Below are 22,588 nucleotides of genomic sequence, written 5' to 3' on the forward strand. Positions count from 1 at the left end.
AAGCCTCAGGTATGTGGTCTGCAGGGGCCCGGGGGGACGGGGGGGGGGGGGGGGGGGGGGGCTGTAGGGGCCCTGTAGGGACCCTGTAGGGGCCCGGGGGCGGCCCCCAGAGGAACTAGTCAGAAGGTTAGTCCACGTGTGACGGAGCTGTACAGAGCTGATCGCTTCAGTCTAGATGAAGAAAACAAAAATGTGAACATGTCTTTTTTAATTTGATAGAAAACTGAGAGTTCAGAGAATCTGATTCAGACCCTGCTGCAATGCATGCTGGGAACAAACTTTTAAAGGAAATCCCTTTTAAATGTAATTAATGACATTAATGAGAAAAGTTGTTTTGATATAAATTAATGTCCACAAACTGCCACTGATGTGTATTTAATTTATTAACGCTCTGGAAGGAAGAGACTTTAATCTCCCGGTGAGTCTAAATGTAGACGTGTCTCTATCAGCGGCCTGATAACCAGGAGAACTCTGCTTCTCCTAAAATGGACTCTAACAGCCAAAGGTCCTGAATCTGCCCTCGTGGTTCAGATTTAGTTTGTCTTCCTCTCAGCAGTTATCTCCTAATTTGGTTTCCAGGGAGCCTTTAAAAACGCCGCCTGCTCTGAGGAGGCTGCAGTTCCTCATCGGCATCAAGAAAAGTCTCTTCTCTTCGGGTTGTCCTGTCTTTAGACGTCCTCCGTCCTCAACCATGGGTGACGCTCTGATGGCCGAGTTCGGGAAGGCGGCTCCTTTCCTGAGGAAGTCGGACAGGGAGCGTCTGGAGGCTCAGACCAGAGCGTTTGACATCAAGACCGAGTGTTTTGTAGTCGACGATAAAGTCGAATATGTGAAGGGGCAGATCCAGAGCAAAGATGGAGGGATGGTGACGGTCAAGAAGGAGGATGGAACGACGGTGACGGTGAAGGAGTCGGAGGTCCACCCCCAGAACCCACCCAAGTTCGATAAAATCGAAGACATGGCGATGTTCACGTTCCTCCACGAGCCCGCCGTGCTGTTCAACCTCAAAGAGCGCTACGCCGCCTGGATGATCTACACCTACTCTGGGCTCTTCTGCGTCACCGTCAACCCCTACAAGTGGCTTCCTGTGTACGACGCCGAGGTGGTGTCGGCCTACAGGGGCAAGAAGAGGAGCGAGGCACCCCCTCATATCTTCTCCATCTCAGATAACGCCTATCAGTACATGCTGACCGACCGGGAGAACCAGTCCGTCCTCATCACCGGAGAATCTGGAGCAGGGAAGACGGTGAACACCAAGAGGGTCATCCAGTACTTCGCCAGCATTGCAGCGGTTGGAGGCGCAGGCAAGAAAGACAGCAGCAAGGGGACGCTGGAGGATCAAATCATCCAGGCCAACCCGGCGCTGGAGGCCTTCGGCAACGCCAAGACGCTGAGGAACGACAACTCGTCTCGTTTTGGAAAATTCATCCGAATTCACTTTGGCCCAAGCGGCAAACTGTCGTCTGCCGACATCGAGACGTACCTGCTGGAGAAGTCCCGCGTCACCTTTCAGCTCAAGGCTGAGAGGAACTACCACATCTTCTACCAGATCCTGTCCAATCAGAAGCCAGAGCTGCTGGACATGCTGCTGATCACCAACAACCCCTACGACTACTCCTACATCTCCCAAGGAGAAGTGACGGTCGCCTCCATCAACGACTCGGAGGAGCTGATGGCCACCGACAGCGCCTTCGACGTCCTCGGCTTCACTCTGGAAGAGAAGATGGGCGTTTACAAACTGACCGGAGCCATCATGCATTACGGGAACATGAAGTTCAAACAGAAGCAACGCGAGGAGCAGGCTGAGCCAGACGGGACTGAGGCCGCCGATAAATCCGCCTACCTGATGGGGCTGAACTCCGCCGACCTCATCAAAGGGTTGTGTCATCCCAGGGTCAAGGTGGGAAACGAGTACGTCACCAAAGGCCAGAGCGTGGACCAGGTGTACTACTCCATCGGTGCTCTGGCGAAGTCAGTGTACGAGAAGATGTTCAACTGGATGGTGGTGAGAATCAACCATTCCCTGGACACGAAGCAGCACCGTCAGTACTTCATAGGAGTCCTGGACATCGCTGGGTTTGAGATCTTTGACTTCAACACCTTTGAGCAGCTGTGCATCAACTACACCAACGAGAAACTGCAACAGTTTTTCAACCATCACATGTTTGTTCTGGAGCAAGAGGAGTACAAAAAAGAAGGGATCGACTGGGAGTTTATCGACTTCGGGATGGACTTGCAGGCCTGTATTGACCTGATTGAGAAGCCTATGGGGATCCTGTCAATTCTGGAGGAAGAATGCATGTTTCCTAAAGCCAGTGACCAGACCTTCAAGTCCAAGCTCTACGACAATCACCTGGGCAAGAACAAGATGTTTGAGAAGCCCAGAGCAGCAAAGGGGAAAGCAGAGGCTCATTTTGCCCTGGTTCACTATGCTGGCACCGTGGACTACAACATCGGCAACTGGCTGGTCAAGAACAAAGACCCTCTGAATGAAACGGTGGTCGGTCTGTACCAGAAATCCTCTCTGAAGCTTCTTAGTCTACTGTTTTCAAGCTATTCTGGAACTGATGGTGGAGACAAGGGAGGCGGCAAAGGAGCCAAGAAGAAGGGGTCCTCGTTCCAGACGGTGTCGGCTCTTCACAGGGAAAACCTGAACAAGCTGATGAACAACCTGAAGACCACTCATCCTCACTTTGTCCGCTGTCTGATTCCTAATGACAGGAAAACTCCAGGAGCCATGGACAACTGCCTCGTGATGCACCAGCTCCGCTGTAATGGTGTCCTGGAGGGCATCAGGATCTGCAGGAAGGGTTTCCCAAACAGGGTGCTCTACGGCGACTTTAAGCAGCGCTACAGGATCCTGAACGCCTCGGCCATCCCAGAGGGTCAGTTCATCGACTGCAAGAAAAGCGCCGAAAAGTTGCTTGGGTCGCTCGACATTGACCACACTCAGTACAAGTTTGGACACACAAAAGTGTTCTTCAAGGCCGGGCTGCTGGGAACTCTGGAGGAGATGCGAGATGAGCAACTCTCTCGGATCATCACCAGGATCCAGGCCAACGCCCGGGCGCTGCTCATGAGGGAACAGTTCGCTAAGCTGGTGGAACGTAGAGATGCCCTGATGGTCATCCAGTGGAACCTCCGGTCTTTCCTGGGAGTGAAGAACTGGCCGTGGATGAAGCTCTTCTTCAAGATCAAACCTCTGCTGAAGAGCGCTGAGTCTGAGAAGGAAATGGCCAACATGAAGGACGAGTTCAACAAGCTGAAGGAAGCTCTGGAGAAATCTGAGGCAAGACGGAAGGAGCTAGAGGAGAAAATCGTGACTCTTCTCCAAGAGAAGAACGATCTGACTCTGCAGATTCAGTCTGAACAGGATACACTGACGGACGCTGAAGAACGCTGCGAACAGCTGATAAAGAACAAGATTCAGCTGGAGGCCAAGCTGAAAGAGATGACGGAGAGACTGGAGGATGAAGAGGAGCTGAACGCAGATCTCACCGCAAAGAAACGAAAGCTGGAAGACGAATGCTCTGAACTGAAGAAAGACATCGATGACCTGGAGCTAACTTTAGCCAAGGTGGAAAAAGAGAAACATGCCACTGAGAATAAGGTGAAAAACCTGACGGAGGAGATGGCTTCCCAGGACGAAAACATCATGAAGCTTACCAAAGAGAAGAAGGCGCTGCAGGAGGCTCACCAGCAGACTCTGGATGACCTGCAGAGTGAAGAAGACAAAGCCAACAGTTTGACCAAAGCTAAAGCCAAGCTGGAGCAGCAGGTGGACGATCTGGAAGGCTCACTGGAGCAGGAGAAGAAGGTCAGGATGGACCTGGAGCGCTCAAAGAGGAAACTCGAAGGAGACCTGAAGCTGACCCAGGAGAGCTTGATGGATTTGGAGAATGACAAGCAGCAGCTGGAGGAAAGACTCAAGAAGAAAGACTTTGAGATCAGCCAAATAAGTTCAAGACTGGAAGACGAGCAGGTTGTTTCCGTTCAGCTCCAGAAGAAGCTGAAAGAAAACCAGGCGAGGATCGAGGAGCTGGAGGAGGAGCTGGATGCCGAGCGAGCCGCCCGGGCCAAAGTGGAGAAGCAGCGGTCGGATCTTTCCCGTGAGCTGGAGGACATCAGTGAACGTCTGGAGGAAGCCGGCGGAGCCACGTCAGCTCAGGTGGAGATGAATAAAAAGAGAGATGCTGAGTTTCAGAAGCTGCGCAGGGAGCTGGAGGAATCCACCCTCCAACACGAGGCCACCGCCGCCTCGCTGAGGAAGAAACATGCCGACAGCGTGGCCGAGCTGGGAGAACAGATCGACAACCTGCAGCGTGTGAAGCAGAAGCTGGAGAAAGAAAAGAGCGAGTTCAAGCTGGAGCTGGACGACTTGTCTTCAAACATGGAGCATGTGGTGAAGACCAAGGCAAACGTTGAGAAGATGTGTCGAACAATGGAAGACAACATGAACGAGTACAAGAGTAAATATGAGGAGGCTCAGAGGACCATCAACGACCTGACGACCCAGAGGGCAAAGCTGCTGACGGAGAACGGGGAGTTCGGACGGCAGCTGGAGGAGAAGGAGTGTCTGATATCTCAGCTGACCCGAGGGAAGACCTCCTACAATCAGCAGGTGGAAGATCTCCGCAGACAGCTGGAGGAGGAGGTGAAGGCCAAGAACGCCCTCGCCCATGCCGTACAATCAGCTCGCCACGACTGCGACCTGCTCCGAGAGCAGTTTGAAGAGGAACAGGAAGCCAAGGCCGAGCTGCAGAGAGCTCTGTCCAAATCCAACACCGAGGTCTCGGCCTGGAGGACCAAGTATGAAACGGACGGGATCCAGAGGACAGAGGAGCTGGAGGAAGCAAAGAAGAAGCTGGTTCAGAGACTGCAGGAGGCAGAGGAGGCCATCGAGGCTGTGAACGCAAAGTGTTCCTCCCTCGAGAAGACCAAACACCGGCTCCAGAACGAGATCGAAGACCTGATGCTGGACCTAGAGAGATCCAACGCAGCATCAGCAGCACTGGACAAGAAACAAAGAAGCTTTGACAAAGTCTTGGCCGAGTGGAAGCAGAAGTTTGAGGAGTCGCAGTGTGAACTAGAGGCCTCCCAGAAGGAGGCTCGGTCTCTGAGCACTGAACTCTTCAAACTGAGGAACGCCTACGAGGAGTCTCTGGATCAGCTTGAGACAATGAAGAGAGAGAACAAGAACCTCCAGGAGGAGATCTCTGACCTCACGGACCAGCTCGGAGAAGGTGGCAGGAGCGCCCACGAGCTGGAGAAGATCCGGAAGCAGCTGGAACAAGAAAAGGCCGAGCTCCAGTCGGCGCTGGAGGAGGCTGAGGGTTCTCTGGAGCACGAAGAGAGCAAGATCCTCCGAGCTCAGCTGGAGTTCAACCAGGTGAAGGCCGACATGGAGCGCAAGCTGACCGAGAAGGACGAGGAAATGGAGCAGGCCAAGAGGAACTACCAACGTATGATCGAGTCTCTTCAGTCCTCTCTGGAGTCTGAGACCAGGAGCCGAAACGAGGCCTTGAGAGTCAAGAAGAAGATGGAGGGTGACCTGAATGAGATGGAGATCCAGCTGAGCCAAGCCAACAGGCAAGCAGCCGACGCCCAGAAACAACTCAAGAGCCTCCAGTCGTTCCTGAAGGACACTCAGCTGCAGCTGGACGACGCTCAACACGGCAACGATGACCTGAGAGAAAACATCGGTCTGCTCGAACGCCGGAACAACCTGATCCAGGCCGAGCTGGAGGAGCTGAGAGCCGCCCTGGAGCAGACGGAGAGAAGTCGGAAGCTGGCTGAACAGGAACTGACCGACGCCACCGAGCGAATGCAACTGCTGCACTCCCAAAACACCAGCCTCATCAACCAGAAGAAGAAGCACGAGGCGGACCTCCTCCACCTGCAGAATGAGGTGGAGGAGGCCATTCAGGAGAACCGCAACGCCGAGGAGAAGGCTAAGAAGGCCATCACGGACGCAGCCATGATGGCCGAGGAGCTGAAGAAGGAGCAGGACACCAGCGCTCACCTGGAGCGCATGAAGAAGAACATGGAGCAGACCATCAAAGACCTGCAGCACCGCCTGGATGAGGCCGAACAGATCGCCATGAAGGGCGGCAAGAAGCAGCTCCAGAAACTGGAGGCTCGCATCCGAGAGCTGGAGAACGAGCTGGAGGCGGAGCAGAGGAGGGGGGTGGAGTCCATCAAAGGGGTACGCAAGTACGAACGTCGGGTCAAAGAGCTCACCTACCAGACGGAGGAGGACCGCAAGAACATGGCTCGCCTCCAGGACCTGGTGGACAAGCTGCAGCTGAAGGTCAAGTCCTACAAACACATGGCGGAGGAGGCGGAGGAGGCGGCCAACGCCAACATGACCAAACTCAGGAAGCTGCAGCACGAGCTGGAGGAGGCTGAGGAGAGGGCCGACATCGCCGAGTCCCAGGTGAACAAGCTGAGGGCCAAGACCAGGGACGGGTCCTCCAAGAAGGGCCTGGACGAGTGAGGATGTCCGGGACAGGCAGCGTCACAGGTGGGTTCAGACTACAGCTCGTTAATGACCAGACGAATTAAATATTTTATCCTTCTCACTGAATCTGTTCTGATTGACAGGTGGTGTTCCTGTTCTCGGTCCCGAAGCTTCGATGGAACCTGGAACCAAAACAACAATGAGTTAATCTGAGACGTTTAGTTCTGATCAAATCTTTCTCTCCATCACTTCTATAACAGCCAATCAGAGCCCAGCGCTGGTAGAACCCAGCAGCTGATCCTGGTTCTGTGTTTAATGATCGTTAAGAACTGAATCTGATCTGATCAATAAATAATGTAAAACACATTTAAACCGTCACTAAAACCTAAACGTTAAATAAAAGACTGATTCATGAAACTGGTTCAGTGTCTTCATCTTCCTACTTCCTGTCAGTGATCACGTGACCTCAGGTTATTTTATTGACCCTGGTCATCTGCCCCCTGGTGGATCCATCCAGGACCTGCACTCAGGGAAATCCTCTCTGGTCGTTGTTCCTGAATCCACGTTTAATCACTTTATAATTTATGTCTGAGTTGTGAACTGAAGACGATGTTACTTCAACACAAACGTAACACAACCTCCTCCTCCTCCTCTTCTTCATCTTCATCTTGTGGCAGCATCACCGCCACCTACTGGACACTTAGACATCAGGTAGAAATCATAACTAGATTTATTTGCTTTTATCACCAGAACCAGTTTTTATTTTCTAATGTTGAAAGTGTTTAAATTATAATTAATGTAGATCCTGATTAATATGAATATTTACTTTAATCACTTCATACTTGTTATATAATCAGATACAGAAGCTTCTTTTACTGATTTAATTAAACCAGATATGAATGTGATTGATCAGTAACAGTTAATGAATAGATTAATATCATCAGAGGCTTCAGTGACTGAAACAGTAAAGAAACGTTTATTAAACTAAATAAAAATAAACCGTGGTCCAACATCAAATATAATGATGAGGTGTTTATCTTTTATTTAAAGCTCCTTCTGTTACAACATGTACATTTAGTCTATTCTCTTATTTCTAAGCTTTTATTCTGAAGGTCCGTTTCCGGTCCGTGTTGACTCGGGTCAGCTTGACTTCAGTCTGAATATAAACATCTGGACTCCAGCTGTTGCTCCACAGCTGGAGGATGCGCCGGTCCGGACCATGAGGGACCCCCGGAGCTGGAGCCCGAGCCCCGGGCCTGCGGAGCGGGGCAGAGCCGCCACCTACACCGGGGAGCAGAAGGCGAAGCTGGCGGCCACGGCCAGCAGGAGGTGGGTCAGGCTGGCCACGGTGCTGGTCTACGTGCTGTCCGTGTCCGTGGCGGCCGTGGTCCTGGCCGTCTACTACAGCCTCATATGGAAACCCACAGCCGGACCCGGACCCGGACCGACCGGGACCGGGACCAGAATCGGGACCGGGACCAGAACCATCCGGGCTGAAGTGAATGAAACTGCTGCGATGAAAACTCCGACTGAGACTGAATGTGTGAAAGAAAACTCTGACGACGAGAAAGACGCTCAGGACACTTTCACTGAGACAACTCTCAGAACCGGGACCACCGGGACCTCCGGGACCAGCGGGACCACCGGGACCAGCGGGACCAGCGGGACCTCCGAGCCGCTCGCTGATGACCCGTCCAACCTGCCGACACATCGGGCTGCCTTGTGGCTGGAGACAGAGTCGGGGTCCGGGCTGGAGGAGTGAAGTGATCAGCTGATCCATGAGTTTGTGTTTATTTTATCAAATGATTCTTTAAATAAATGAGATTAAAATATTTTATTGTTTTTATTGATTAAATCTGATCAGTGACTGTCCACTAGAGGAGAGACCAGGTCCTGGTCCTGGTCCTGGTCCTGGTCCTGGTCCAGCTCCTCTTATCTGGTCCGTCTTCCTTCCTGTTTGTCTCAGTTTGTTCTGACAGGAAACACTTTGGTCTAATGAGCCTTGGATCCTGTTTACGTCCTGGAAGAGTCAGTTTAAATGTTTCTGAATGATTCACAGCCTCAGACTAAAGTGAGCCAATATTACATATCAGAGAGGAGCTCCTCTAGGATCCAATCAGAGTCCATGTGTTCAGAAGTATCTCCATCAATGTAATGAGACTCAGGTGTGGTTCAGGTCCTGGTTTAGTTTCAATAAATCAGGGATTTGTCTCAGTCTGATCTTCACAACACATGTTTGTGGACAAAGGAGCTTTCTGAGGAGCTCAGAGAAAGAGTTGTTGTTGCTCATCAGGCTGGAAAAGGTTCCAGAACCATCTCTAAAGAGTTTGGAACCCACAAATAATCCACAGTCAGACAGATTGAAGACGACAGGAGTGGTCCACCAACAAAGATCACTCCATCATAGTCTGAGAGGTCCCAGAGGAACCCAGGGGAACTTCTAAGCAGCTAAAGGCCTCTCTCTCATTGACTAATGTTAATGTTGATCTGAACCACGGTTCACCTTAAAGAGTCGACCTGGACCTGGTTCAGACTCTGACGCTGTTCTTTATAAACCAGGTCAGTAATCCATCATCTGATAATCTGACATTTAATCTGGAAACATGATGAACACAACACTCTGCTGCACAACGACAACCTGGAAACACACACTGACGCACAATAATACACACTCATACACAATAACACACACTCTTAACTCTGGATCCATCAGTTAATGAAGTTTGTGGACATGTGAGGCTCTGCTCCTTTAATCCCATCATCACCTTCATCATCACCTTCATCATCATCATCATTCTCATCACCTTCATCTTCACCTCCATCCAGTCAGTAAACAGTCAGTCAGTCACAGACTGTGACTCAGGTGAACAGGAGGTTATTGGTTCTAATCATCTGTTTCTCCAGCAGCTCTGTCCTGGTTCATGGTCTCTGGCGCCCCCCTGTGGACACACTGGGAACCACACACTGAATATGATGATGAGGAGTCACGTGATAGAATCAGGAATAGAAACACATTTAAATTAGATTCTCTTTTAAAACTCAGACGAGTCTAAAACTCTGACTTGACTCCTCGTCAGTTAATCTGAGACGGTTAAAGGTTTATTCTGGTAGTTTGAGATTTGTTCTCTCAGCTCTGATCCTACATTTATAGAGGGGGCCAATGGGGGGCCAGAGGGGAGCCAGAGAGGGCCAGAGGGGGCCAGCGAGGGCCAGAGGGGGCCAGAGAGGGGACAACAGCTGCAGGTTAAATGATTAAAAGTTAATGAGACCCTGGAGTAAACGGCGTCTTTGTTAATTCACGTCTGGTTCCTGCTGATGCTGGTGAGACTCTGGTCTAGTCTGAATCAATAAAAGGTCTGAGACATTTCTCCACAAACAGAAGTTGACTTGGTTTATTAAGAGCTGGCAGAAGAACCTCAGAGAACACAACAAACAGCTGGATACGGTAGAACAGGAACCTGATCCAACCACCCAACAGGAACTAAATCACACTGACACCAGCGTGTTCCTTTACCTACCAGGAACCAGGAACCGTCTGCTTTAGGTTCCAGAGGGAACCACTGTTCTTTTAAAGCATCACTGCCCCCTGCTGGTCAGGAGTGGAGCCTGTTAATAGTTCTAAAAGGTTCTGGGTACTTTGGTTGGGAACAGCTTTTGGTTTCAAACATGAGTCTAGGACCTCTGTTGGTTCTGGACTAGTTTCAGTCGTGTGGACCTGTGGTGGTGGTGGTGGGGGGGGGGGGGGGGCTGCGTGGGGTTAGTTGAACTGGGTTTAGTTTTTCCTGCAGTAGAGATGCAGGTTTAGTTTGAACTTGTTCCTGGTTTCCTGGTGGATCAGGTCCAGAGTTCAGCTCCATGGATCATTAAACCACACGTTCTTTAATCACCTTTAAAGCTGGTTCTGAACCCGTATCCTGGTTCTGGAACGCCAGGGCCTTATTTGGTTGATCTGGAACTGTAGTTTGGTTGAATAGTGGTCTCAGCTGGTTCAGGGGCGGTCTGCAAACATTGAGGGTTCAACGTTGGTTTCATGCTGAGTCACTTCAACCAGACTTTGTTTAGACAGAACCAGACATTCTTGGTTTGAAACCGGTCCAGACTCACAACAGACTGGTGATCTGATCCAGCTCTAAGCTTCTAAACGGTCGGGGAGTCTGTGTTGGTCAGGAACCGGTTTGGGGTTAATATTATTGTCATGGTTCTAAGCAGCTGGACCTGCCTAGACCTGGTCCTGATCACATGTGGTTTGGTTTTGCGTTTAATGTCAGGAACAGAACTTTAAATGACTCATAAGGCATTAGTGAGTCAAAGGTTAGACCAACAGTCGTCCAGCCGGGGAGGGGGGGGGGGGGGGTCTAGTGTTTTGTCGTCTACAGGTTGCCCCCCGGTCCATCCCCCATCATGCATCACTCCATCAGACAGGGAGGAGGATGAGTAACAGTAAAGGCACCAATCACAGGCGTGTTGGACTGAATGTGAATCAACCGAAGAAGAAGAAGAATCAGAAAACAGAACTCAGTCTGGTGCTCAAGAAAATACAACATGAGAGTCTGAGTGTTTAGTCTTCAGAGACTTTAGTATTATGGGATATAAGTCGACATCTAAGCTGGGAAACGTTGAAGCTTTCTGAAACAGGAAGTTTACTCCAAACAGAAACTCAACCAGGCGTCTTCGTTTACTACCCTGAGAACCAGGTTTAGACTCTATACTCTGGACTCTGGACTCTGGACTCTGGGTTAGACCACCACGGTGACGTCCTGGTGCTCGTTTCTTTTGGAGTTCACTTCCAGTCTAACCGCAAGTTCACACTGTGAGCAACGTGATTGACAACGAGGAGGGCAGACGCCAGCTGGTCCAGATTCATCTGATAACGGTTTGATTTTCACAGACTCTGGAAAGAATCAGAAAAAAACTCATCAACTGTGACGTTAGCTAACCCGTTGCCTTAGCAACCGTCTAAAGGTGATTGTCGCCTGATGTGCAGAGAAGAAACTAAAAAGCTGAGACCAGAGGCGTCGGAGCGTCCGAGCCTCGCCGGCTGCTCGCAGTGTGAACGTCTGTTTAGGTGATGCATATACTTTAAAAGTGCGGATTATCTTTTTGGTGTTCAAGTGCATAATTTGTTCTCACATTTATGGCTTTTTAGTAACAAACGAGTAGAAAGCAGGCGCCGGGGTCGTCCCTATAGTCTCTTGGTGTGCTTGGAGTTATAGTGGCTCCTCATGTCTTTACGGAGCCGGAACTTTTCTCCACAGACGCCACAGATGTACAGGTGGACGTCCATGTGTTTCTCCAGCTGCTCTCCACCGGGGAAGATCTGGAAGCACACCTGGCAGATGGTTTCTCCGGCCGACAGGTGTGAGATCATGTGTCGGACGTGGTCGTGTTTGAGGAAGGTTCCCTGGTCGCAGACCGGGCACACGTAGCGCGCCATGCCTTTGTGCATGTCGGTGTGAAGCCGGAGCTGCCGCTCTCGCAGGAACTGCTTCCCGCAGGTCTGGCAGGTGAACTGCTTCTCCTTGGTGTGGACGGTGTAGTGCTCCCGTAGGTGGCAGCGCTGGTAGAAGCCTTTGCCGCAGATGCTGCAGAAGTGTTTGCGGCGGTGATCCGGCTCGGCGCCCTCCTCCAGGATCGCCGGGCGGAACAGCTCCTGGTCGTGGCAGGACAAGGCGTGCTCCAGCGCCAGGCTCTCGTTCTGGAACAGGAGGCCGCAGTGAGGGCAGGCCAGGTCGGCGGCCTCCAGCAGGCCCTCCTCCATGCCCTGCGCCTCCTCCAGCAGCGAGGCCTCGTCCTCGCCGTGGGAGTCCGACTCTGCGCCGTGGGATTCGCCGCAGCGCTCTGCGTGTTCCTGCAGCTGCCGGCCTTTGATCAGCACCTGGCCGCACCTGCCGCAGGCGCATATGTGGCCCATGTGGTTGGCCAGGTAGTGGGCGGACTTGTCCTCCTCCGTTAACAGAGCTCCACACAGTTCACAGGGGACACAGTCGGCGTCCTGCTTCTCGTCTTTGACCTTCCGAAGCTTGGCGTGGATCCCTGAATCGTCGCTGCTCGACATGTGTCCTTCGCTGCTGTTCTCTAGACCAGAGACGCTGGGTTCTGGTTCACGGGTCGATCCCGTCTTCTCCCTCAGCGAGTCTTTGTGTGAGGCATCACTGAAGTGTGCGCTACAGTCTCTGGACGTGTGCTCTCCCACCCGGACCACCTCGAACTCTGGGAACATGCTCTCCTCCGGTTCAGTCTTGATGGTCTTGGTTGACCCGGGTTCTCCGTCTGGCCCCGCTACCGCTGACCTGATGGAGAGGTCAGCGGCGTCCTTGGCCTCGGGCCAGTCGTCCTCGCCTTTACAGACGACCCTGTGTTCGTCCACGCTCTCGGAGGTGGAGCTCTCAGCTTTACTGGAGTCATTGTCGCCTTCCGCGTTGCCCCTGGGCGCATGGTAGGCCTTCCGGTTGGTGCAGGTCAGGATGTGTTCGATTAGGAGCTTCTCACAGCTGAAGACAAAGCCACAGTCGTCACAGGTGTAGGTGCGTCCGAACCGCGGCCGGTCTTTGAGCGTCGAGCTCCTGCCACCCGTCCTCTTTCTCAGGTCACACGGCTGCTCGACTGCTCCGTCTGCCGCCGGCGGCGCCACGATCAGAGGAGCGGTCACCACCTCCTCCACTGCCACCGGCCGGCTGACAGCTGCTGGAACCGCCGGACGTCCAGAGCTGCTGTTGACAGGTTTCGGTAAACGCTCTCCTTCCGGGGCGGCAGGCCTCTGTTGCTCGTACATGCGGACGCCAAACATCATTTTCCCGCCGGCGGGTCCAGCGGAGGAGCTGGATGAGGAAGACGAGGAGGCGCAGGAGGACGGGGTGAGGTTGGAGCTCCGGATGTCCCTGAGGTCTTCCAGCGAGTCGGGGATGTAGTACATCTGCAGGTAGGCCATGGACGCCTTGAGCTCCTCGAACTCGTAGCTCCCCACCACGATGCGCCCGAGGTACATGAGCTGCAGGATGAGGTCGAAGCACTCTGCGCTGATCTGCATGTTGCTGAGGTCCAGGCGGCCCGCCCCCTGCTGGTCCCGGATGAACATCATCCTGAAGTAGGAGCTGCAGGCTGCCAGGACGGCCTTGTGCGCCCTGAAGTAGATGTCACCGATGGCGATGAGGCAGTCGCACAGGAAGCCCCACTCCCGCTGGTTGTTGAGCTGCTGGAGGACGTGATCGCTGTGGCTCGGCCTCGCCATCGCCCTGCAGAGAGGAACAAACAGCCGCCGTCAGCGCTCTGTGGTCGACTATTTCATAACGTCTGGCTGGTTTGCTGAACGGCAGGACCAGCTCTGAGTCCTGAAATGACTCATCAACATCAAACCTGAACCACTCGTCACAAGAAAGACCTGAGAACAGAGACCAGGGGAGTTCCCTCCAGCTCTTTACCAGACTCTTCACTGCAGGAGGACGCTTTAAAATAATCAGCCAGTCCCGTGACACCTCATCAAACTACTGAAGACGAACCAGAGGAAAGTGACGACCTTTAGCCAACATTCAGTAATAAAGAGTCTGGTAGAACCTGGTCAGTTTGTTGTGTTGGTTCAGATTCTTAACGTTTAGGTTTTTACAGTGAAGCTCAGACTCTTTGATTTCTTCACGTTTCAAAGTTTAAACAAAAAAAGAACTAAAATCTATCTATAGTGTTGCCGTGGAAACTGAATAATATGATGGGCTAAAATAAGTAAAACGTGATCAGCTGTTGTTTCACTGACGGACCAATAAAGTTTATTGACGATTCCTTTTAAATCTTTTATTTTCATACATGTTTGGCCCCCGGGGCCCAGACAGAGTCTGACCCGGGGCCCCTCAGGACATGAACCCGGCCCTGGCCCCGGCTCCACCAGACTCCATTATAAAAAGCTGTAAATTAAGAGTCAGTCTGATGTCTGGTTACTGGAACTCACAGCCCTGCCCCGCGGTCCCCACCGCGGACGCGCGGGCTGTCAACTAACGGAGAGCCCGCGAGACAGCCGGTGAAGGCCCGCGTGAGGCGGCGGAGCGGAGGCCGCGGAGCAGAGGCCGTGTTCGGCCGCGGAGCAGGGAGAGGCCGGTCTCAGGGACGAGCTAAAATGGAGATTACAGCTCCACACCGCGGGAAGCTAGCGGCCGTTAGCATCGACCACACCGGAAGTTCCTGCCTCTCACCCTCCAAAATAAAAGCTAAAACATGCCAGGTGTCTGAGCAGACGGAGCGTGGAGGCGTTTGACATGAGACGGAGAAGATTAAATTTATATTTAACAGAAAACTAAACTCAGACTGAGACAGCTGACAGAACCGGAAGCTTCTCTACAAGATAAACGCAGATCTGTGAGCGGAGCCTTTTATTCTGAAACCCACATCAGACGTCAGATGCGTGAAAGCCGCTAAATGACGCAGCTGAGACGTCGCTCCCGCAAACGGCCCCGCCACCCCCGCACTGCCACCCGCACTGAGCCAGCACCGAGCGCACCAGGCCGCGGGGAGTTTTTCCAGCTGTCCCCGGCCACGCGGCGCTGAAGGCCGGACTCGAGCCGTCCACTCACCCTGGATCCCGGAGGCCGGCGGAGGAGCTGCTGCTGTCGGCGGCTGAGACGGTTCCTCCGCGGACGGAGCGCTGCGTTCAGGCGGAAAGTGGAGACGAAGGAGCGGCCTCTTCTTCTTCTGCTCCCGCTGGATCAAACTACTTCCGCACAGACCGCCGCTGCGTCAAGCCGCACGCAGCCAGGAAGGCAAAAGAAAACACTTCCGGCCAAATACAGTGCCTTCAAAATAAAACCAAACTTTTCTTTGTTGATTAGATCGTTTTTATTTTGCAGTTTGTGGTGACACATGTTTATCTAAAGACACGTAGAGTAAACTGACACAAACAGAACCGTTTAATATGTTATAAAACTAAAACATTATAATTAACGAACATGAATATTTAAATAAAACCACGTCGCCCCTAGTAGTATTGAAAATACTAACCGGAAACTGACAAACGTGTGGTTCTGTCTAACTCGACAGATCACGGCTGTAACGGAACCAATCAGAGAGTAGAAACTGTGCAGAGGTCTCACTCTGAAATCATTTCCTGTGACTGAAAACAAACAGAGGTTTGATGAAGAGGAGACGTCTCACTCTGATTTAATTTAGTCACCACAGTCCGGGACAACCTGCACGCTCCAGCTGCTGGTCCGAGACCTGGTCCTGGTTCTTGTCTTTGTCCCGGTTCTGGTCCTGTTCTTTTCTTGGTTCTAGTCTTCGTACTAATCTTGGATCTGGTCCTGGTCCTGGTCCTGGTCCTGGTCTTGGTCCTGGTCTTGGTCCTGGCGTTGGTCCTGGTCCTGGTCTTGGTCCTGGTCCTGGTCCTGGTCTTGGCTCCGGCTCTGTTCTTGTCCTGGTTTTGATCATGGTCCCGGTTCCTGGTTCTTGTCTTTGTCCCGGTTCTGGCCCTGTTCTTTCCTTGGTTCTAGTCTTCGTACTAATCTTGGATCTGGTCCTGGTCCTGGTCTTGGTCCTGGTCCTGGTCCTGGTCTTGGCTCTGGCTCTGTTCTTGTCCTGGTTTTGATCATGGTCCCGGTTCCTGGTGTCTAGATGAAGGTGCAAACTCTGAGTTGATGAATTAAACTGATTCTATTTTAGTTTTAATATTTTATTTTGTTTTGTGAGACCCGGATGATGATGATGACGATGATGATGATGATGATGATGATCAGAGCTCCCTCATTGATTACTGATTCCTCGTTACTAGGCAACACCGTCGATCACGTGGCCACCCCCTTTGACCCTTCATCTCGCGAGACGTGACGCGGCATTTCGCGAGATCGTGTCTGCAGCCTCTAATCGGCTCCGGATCCTGGAGACAATCCGCTCGTTTCTGCGGTAAGACGCTAATTAACGGCGCGCGTGCACGCCACGCTCAGACAGAGGCGTGTGTGCGGGGCGGAGGGGGCGTGCGCACGCGCCTGTGTGTGTGTGATGAGGGCGTGCATGTTGCCGAGGGTGAGCGAGGCGGAGGATGGAGGAGGCTGCAGAATCCACGGGCGCGACGCGGCGTGCACGCGCGTTGCCGTGGTGCCGCTGGGTAGCGCGGGTGTCCGGTTTCCGGTGGGTTCGGGTCAGAGACGAGACACCGGAACAGTCGCAGCTCCTCCAGCGCGTGCGTGTGTGTGACAGACGCAGCCTCGCGTCCAGGTGACCTTCACTGAGGTCAGAGGTCACGTGTGCAGGTGCTCTGGTGTTTACACCTGACATGTAAACAGGAAGTGATCAGTTTGTTTACAGTTCATCAAAGGACAGCAGGCTTTTATTCTGAAAAATGACCAGGCAATCTGGGCTGCTTCCTGTTAGTCAGCTGTTTGAAAATAAATGATCAAATTAAACTTTAATGCCAGAGGACGAGGCTAGCGCTGCTAACATGCTAACGCTGCTAACGCTGCTACATCTGGATCAGAACCATCAACAGCTGGTTGTTGACCTGGAGACATGATGGACAGATGTTAAGATCTGGTCCATGTCTTCATCTCTGTCCTGACGTTGACGTCTTGTTCCAACATCTGGATCATGTCTCCAAGTCAACAAGCAGCTGTTGATGGTTCTGATCCAGATGTAGGTAGAGATCCATTAGAGACAGCAGCTGGTACCACATGGTGGCGCTGGTCTGATGGAGTCTGTGGACCGGTCCTGGTGTCTCTTCCAGAGCCGGGTCCAGAAGCTGACGGGTTGTGGTTGTGTCTTCCAGCCGGGTCATGGAGGTGTCGTCCCACAGCCTCTTCCTGCTGCAGCAGCTCAACGTCCAGAGAGAGTTCGGCTTCCTCTGCGACTGCACCGTCGCCATCGGGAATGTCTACTTCAAAGCTCACCGCGCCGTGCTGGCCGCCTTCTCCAACTACTTCAAGATGATCTTCATCCACCAGTCCAGGTCGGGGGGACACGGGGGGACACGGGGGGGGGCGGGGGGGGGTTGTCAGTTAATTCACCATGTAGACACCTCATGGACCAGGAAGCCATTGTGTTGACGTGTCCTTGTCTCGTGTCTCTGTCCTCAGTGAGTGCATTAAGATCCAGCCCACAGACATCCAGCCGGACGTCTTCAGCTACCTGCTCCACATCATGTACACCGGCATGTGTCCCAAGCAGCCGGTGGACCAGAGCCGGCTCCAGGACGGCATCAAGTTCCTTCACGCCTACCAGCTGTGCCGGAAACCTGGCGAGGGCGCCGCCGACGCCGCCGCTGACGTCGTCCGTATGTCCAACCTGTACGGCATCCAGATCTCCTCCCAGCTGGCCAACAAGGAGGCGCCCGGAGTCCCCAAGGCCGCCACGGCATCCTGCGGGGCCCTGGAGGACGGTCGGTCCTCGACCCGGGGGGGGCGGTCCCTCGCCGTCGGGCTGGAGGGTGTTCCCTCGGACCACCAGACCTCTGGGCTACGCAACGTCTGCTCGGTGGCGTCAGGAGACGACTCGGACATCTCGACTCGCATCAAGCAGGAGCGAGTGGACGAGGACGAGGACGGCGAGGGGGCGGGATCTCCGTCCCAGGGGGGCAGTCCCAGTCACGGCCTCCTGTTCAAAGACCGGCCCCTGGTGCTGTTGTGTCCCCGCTGTGGAGAGCGCTGCTCCTCCCCAGAGGGCCTGAGGGAGCACCTGTTCAGCCACGCCCTCGACCCCGCCCGCCTCATGGAAGGACTGTCCCAGGGCGGCGAGCTGGACGCCGGCGTGGAGGAGGGGCCACCGGGGGCCCAGGAGCAGCTGGACGCTGGGTGTCTGGAGGAGGCGCTGAGGCAGAGCCAGGCGCTAGCCAACCAGCTGGCTGCCGAGCTGAGGAGGAGCCGGGGCGGCGGCGAAGGAGGCGGGAGCAGCCCCACCGCCGCCGTCCTCCACTCACGTAAGCGTAAGATCGCCTGCGCCGTCTGCAGCCTGCGCTTCTCCCACAAGAGCCAGCTGCAGGAGCACATGTACACCCACACCGGCAAGCCGTCCCGCTACCACCGCTACAACCGCCTCTGCAGCCAGCTCTTCCAGGCCTCCGCCCACTTCTGTGAGGCCACCGCAGAGCCGGGGGGAGGGGCCGGGGGCGGGGCCTCGGCCGGAGCCGCCCTCTCTGAGGACGCCAACAGGGACGCCAACAGGGACGCTCAGGACAACGGCAGCTCCTGCTACTCGCTGGACTCTGAGGTCTCCCAGGAGAGCGTGGACGGCGTGGCGGTGGAGTGACGCTTCTGTGCCGGTGTGCGTTTACGTCATGTGACCACGGGGCGGCGCCGTGGTCGCTGGGCTCACCAGCTTCATTTTCAGTTCGTCTTTTAACCGACTCCATGTGAACGTGTGGTGCTTTGATTAGTGAAGTCATCGTCCATCGGACCGGGTCGTGTTCTGTGACCAGGACGGCTGGGTTGATCAGGACCAGCTCAGACCAGCTGATCAGGTCCAGATCATAACTTTGACCCTGGTCCTGGTCCTGGTCCTGGTTCAGGAGCTGGAGCGGGTTCATCGTCTGGAACACTGACAAACTGTGGGAAACGTCTTCAGACAAACACTAACGCTGGTCGCCATGGTTACCGTGGTTACCGTGGTTTAGGTGACCCGTCCTCCACCCCGACCTCCTCCTACACTCTGATCTGTTCAGTAACTGATTTAACTTTATCGATCGTCTGCTCTTCTTCTTCTTCTTCGTCTGTTTTCAGTTTATTGATGGATCAGCTGACAAAACATCCACTTCACTTCCTGTAAAATGTGACTCACAAAAATAAAAGCCTGCTTTGTATTTTATTTTGAAGGAGTCCTTTAAAAGTCACATGATGCTGTGTTGGGTCTCAGTTACTGATGATTGGTCGTCTGGTCGTCGTTGAGTGTTTTTTCGTGTGTTTTCATCGTTTTGTAAATAAACACCTTTTTCCACCAAACAGATGGCGGCTCTGGCTGAAGAGAAGGAGGAGCCTGTGTTGAGTCTAGAGTTATCGGTTATTGACTAACTTCACGTCTGAGGCTTTTATTTTGGTATTTCCTGATGTTTTGAGGCTTTTAACTTGAAATATATTTTTATTTTTTTTTTACATCCACTGTTTCATTTTTGTTCATGAAGAGAATAAAACTTAAATGAATAAAACTCTTCTTGTTCTTTATTAGTCTGGTAGAGATGCTTTTATTGTGAAGAGACAGAGACAGAAACCTGATCCTGTCCATGATGTCCTGTAGATGGAGAGGGAGGAGCAATGAAAGTGAAAGTGTTCAGTCTGTTTGTTCAGACTCCATCTTGAGACGACGGAGCAGGAAGAAGAGAAGTGAGACTGAAGCAGGGTGAGTGATAACACAACTTTATTATCATTTACTGTCCGTCAGTTTTCTCTTTATGGAACGTGGAGGGAAGAAGAATCAGACGTGAATGTGGTTAATTATTGATGTGATCATGTTGACGTATGAGGAGCTGTGTGTGGTTTAATTACTTCCTGTTTAATCACCAGCGTCTTTAGTTCCTCTTATTACCAGAGTTGAGTTATAGTCAGGTCCATAAATATTGGGACATGGACACAGTTCTAATCTTTGTGTCTCTATACACCACCACAATGGATCTGACATGAAACCAACAAGATGTGCTTTAGCTGCAGACGTTCAGCTTTAATCTGAGGGTATTTACATCCACATCAGGTGAACGGTGGAGGAATTACAACAGCTTGTATATGTGCCTCCCTCTTTTTAAGGGATCAAAAGTAATGGGACACATTATCAATCATAAATCAAACTTTCACTTTTTAGTACTTGGTTCCTTTGCAGTCAGTTAGAGCCTGAAGTGTGGAACACATAGACATCACCAGACGCTGGGTTTCATCCCTGGTGATGCTCTGCCAGGCCTCGACTGCAACTGTCTTCACTTCCTGCTTGTTCTTGGGGCATTTTCTTCAGTTTTGTCTTCAGCAAGTGAAATGACTGCTCATTCAGATTCAGGTCAGGCGATTGACTTGGCCATTCCATCACATTCCAGTTCTTTACCTTAAACTCTCTGGTTGCTTTCTCAGTATGCTTCAGGTCTTTGTCCATCTGCACTGTGACGTGCCGTCCAATAAGTTCTGAAGCATTTGGCTGAATATGAGCAGATAATATTGAAACACTTCAGGATTCATCCTGCTGCTTTTGTCTCAGTCACATCATCAATAAATACAAGGGAACCAGTTCCATTGGCAGCCATACATGCCCACGCCATGACACTACCACCACCATGCTTCACTGAGGAGGTGGGATGCTTTGGATCATGAGCAGTTCCTTTCCTTCTCCAGACTCCTCCTACACCGTTCACCTGATATGGATGTAAATACCCTCAAATTAAAGCTGAACGTCTGCAGTTTAAGCACATCTTGTTGGTTTCATTTCAGATCCATTGTGGTGGTGTATAGAGACACAAAGATTAGAACTGTGTCCATGTCCCAGTATTTATGGACCTGACTGTATAATCTGAGTTTAGTGCAGGTCTCTAAATAACTAACGTCAGGGTGGAGATCTAGAAACAACAACTTAAGGTGTGAAGACAAAGTTATGACGCAGACACTGAGAACAGATGTTCTTGAGGTTCTGGAGCAGCGGTAGAGATCCCTTAGAGACAACAGCTGTTCATATTTACAGACTGAAACACTGAGATCAGATCTGGAGACACATGTTAATACCAGGTGTGAACTAATGTACCTGAAGGTGGTCACATGAGATCAGGTCTGAACAGGCTCAGACACAGCAACGCCCACAACTCCACCTCCCTGAATCAGGAATGAAACTGTTGTTCTGATCGACTGCTTCAAGCATCTTGGACGATAAACTGAACTATGAACAAGTCACCACAGAAGCTGTCAGCCACACATTCACTGCATCTGGAAAGTCTTCTCAGAGCTTCACTGTGTCTCAGGTCGTTATGTTACAGCCTTATCACAACATGGAGTCATTCTACACACAACATCCCATAATGACAACAATGAATAACAACCTACTAAATGACATGTACATAAGTATTCAGAGCCTTTGTTCAGTACTTTGTTGATGCACCTTTTTCAGCATTTCCAGCCTCAGGTCTTTTAGCTTGGCTCACCTGTCACCTCTCCAGCTCCTTCAGGTTGGAGGGGAAGCGTCGCTGCACCACAGACATTTTCAGATCTCTCCAGAGATGTTCAATCAGATTCCAGTCTGGTCTCTGGATGGTCCACTGAAGGACAGAGTCGTCCTGAAGCGTCACCTTTGATATCCTGGCTGTGTGCTCAGGGTGGTTGTCCCAGTCTGAGGTCATGAGTCTCTGGAGCAGGTTTTCATCCAGGATGCATTCATCTGTCCCTCTGTCCTGACTAGTCTTCTAGTTCCTGTTCCTTCAGGTGACTTGTGACAAACTCCAGGTGGTCTGCCATGTGACTGGTTTCTGTCTGGCCACTCTACCATACAGGCCTGATTGGAGGATTGCTGCAGAGATGGTTGTTCTTCTGGAAGGTTCTCTCCACAGAGGAATGCAGGTTCTCATCAGGTTCTTGGTCACCTCCCTGAGTCCTGGTGGTTCTGAACTTCTTCCATTTTCTTTCTGTACCCTTCTCCAGATTTGTGTCTCAAGACAGTCCTGTCTCAGAGGTCTAGTTCCTTTGACTTCCTGCTTGGTTTGTCCTCTGACATGCTCCGTCCTCTGTGGGACCTTCTATAGAGCTCTGAGTGTCACGTGACTTATTGGCAGGACTACTCTGAGGTAAACTGAACGGAGCCAGCTCTGATTTCAGGCCGTCAGAGTTTACTGAGCACTTTAAACAGACTGACCAGTCCAAGACAAATCTCTACAGATCATATATCACAGACCCTCATCATGTCCCAGGTCTTTTTACGAGCATTGAAACAGGACAATGTTCCTGACCTGCAGTATCCAGATATATTCTTCTCTTCTCTGGTGATGGCAGATGTTTGAGGATGGATGTGACAGAGTCATGGGACAGAGTCATGGGACAGAGGGTTGTCGCTCTTTTTCCCTGAAACATACGTAAATAAAGTTTCACATGTTTCCATACTCGTGGTTTAGTGGATATTTATGTTTGAAAGTCAGACTCTAAAGATTAATGATTACAAACCTTTACATAATTTATACACAGGAACAGAAATGCAGAATGAACAGTTGAAGTCATG

General features: G+C 51.9%; 4 protein-coding genes and 1 pseudogene across 6 annotated transcripts in view; 3 read left to right on the forward strand and 2 right to left on the reverse strand.

Moving 5' to 3' along the window:
- The window catches only part of LOC311499366, a 135,520-nt pseudogene extending 119,655 nt beyond the window's left edge, over window positions 1-15,865 (reverse strand). Inside the window, exon 1 of the transcript XR_014699983.1 lies at window positions 15,786-15,865. The product of XR_014699983.1 is annotated as an uncharacterized misc_RNA (transcript). The remainder of the gene's footprint in view (window positions 1-15,785) is intronic.
- On the forward strand, window positions 680-6,618 carry myh6 (myosin, heavy chain 6, cardiac muscle, alpha). The gene is made up of 2 exons (XM_084560046.1): window positions 680-6,523; window positions 6,604-6,618. Exon 1 carries the CDS (start codon window positions 692-694, stop codon window positions 6,494-6,496), a length of 5,805 nt encoding a protein of 1,934 aa, XP_084416172.1. The 5' UTR covers window positions 680-691; the 3' UTR covers window positions 6,497-6,523; window positions 6,604-6,618.
- On the reverse strand, window positions 9,792-15,466 carry zbtb1 (zinc finger and BTB domain containing 1). 2 transcript variants are annotated; one of them, XR_014699442.1, is made up of 3 exons: window positions 15,016-15,466; window positions 11,591-13,692; window positions 9,792-10,459 (listed from the first exon to the last, which is right to left on the reverse strand). XR_014699442.1 is itself a non-coding variant. In XM_084560048.1 (2 exons), exon 2 carries the CDS (start codon window positions 13,686-13,688, stop codon window positions 11,643-11,645), a length of 2,046 nt encoding a protein of 681 aa, XP_084416174.1. In that variant the 5' UTR covers window positions 13,689-13,692; window positions 15,016-15,465; the 3' UTR covers window positions 9,792-11,642. The 2 variants fall into 2 exon arrangements, 1 of the variants encoding a protein (XP_084416174.1); XM_084560048.1 differs by having other exon boundaries at window positions 9,792-13,692; window positions 15,016-15,465.
- Window positions 15,866-15,985: 120 nt separating the features above from the next.
- Window positions 15,986-19,425, forward strand: zbtb25 (zinc finger and BTB domain containing 25). The gene is made up of 4 exons (XM_084559643.1): window positions 15,986-16,054; window positions 16,206-16,336; window positions 17,196-17,375; window positions 17,503-19,425. The coding sequence occupies exons 1-4, from the start codon at window positions 16,049-16,051 to the stop codon at window positions 18,668-18,670; spliced, it is 1,485 nt and encodes a 494-aa protein (XP_084415769.1). The 5' UTR covers window positions 15,986-16,048; the 3' UTR covers window positions 18,671-19,425.
- Window positions 19,426-19,573: 148 nt separating this feature from the next.
- The window catches only part of LOC311499743 (uncharacterized protein), a 233,054-nt gene continuing 230,039 nt past the window's right edge, over window positions 19,574-22,588 (forward strand). Inside the window, exon 1 of the mRNA XM_084560864.1 lies at window positions 19,574-19,753. The gene's annotated coding sequence lies outside the window, so the exon portion shown is untranslated. The remainder of the gene's footprint in view (window positions 19,754-22,588) is intronic.

The sequence above is a fragment of the Chelon labrosus genome (genome assembly GCF_963514085.1).
Source record: "Chelon labrosus genome assembly, chromosome: 14".
NCBI lineage: Eukaryota > Metazoa > Chordata > Actinopteri > Mugiliformes > Mugilidae > Chelon > Chelon labrosus.

Excerpts from the sequence above, each read along its gene's own strand:
- myh6 (XM_084560046.1), top strand. The coding sequence starts at position 692 with ATGGGTGACGCTCTGATGGCCGAGTTCGGGAAGGCGGCTCCTTTCCTG.
- zbtb1 (XM_084560048.1), bottom strand. The coding sequence starts at position 13,688 with ATGGCGAGGCCGAGCCACAGCGATCACGTCCTCCAGCAGCTCAACAAC.
- zbtb25 (XM_084559643.1), top strand. Across the intron at positions 16,337-17,195 it reads ACAATCCGCTCGTTTCTGCG|CCGGGTCATGGAGGTGTCGT; the intron begins GTAAGACGCTAA and ends TGTGTCTTCCAG. Across the intron at positions 17,376-17,502 it reads ATCTTCATCCACCAGTCCAG|TGAGTGCATTAAGATCCAGC; the intron begins GTCGGGGGGACA and ends CTCTGTCCTCAG.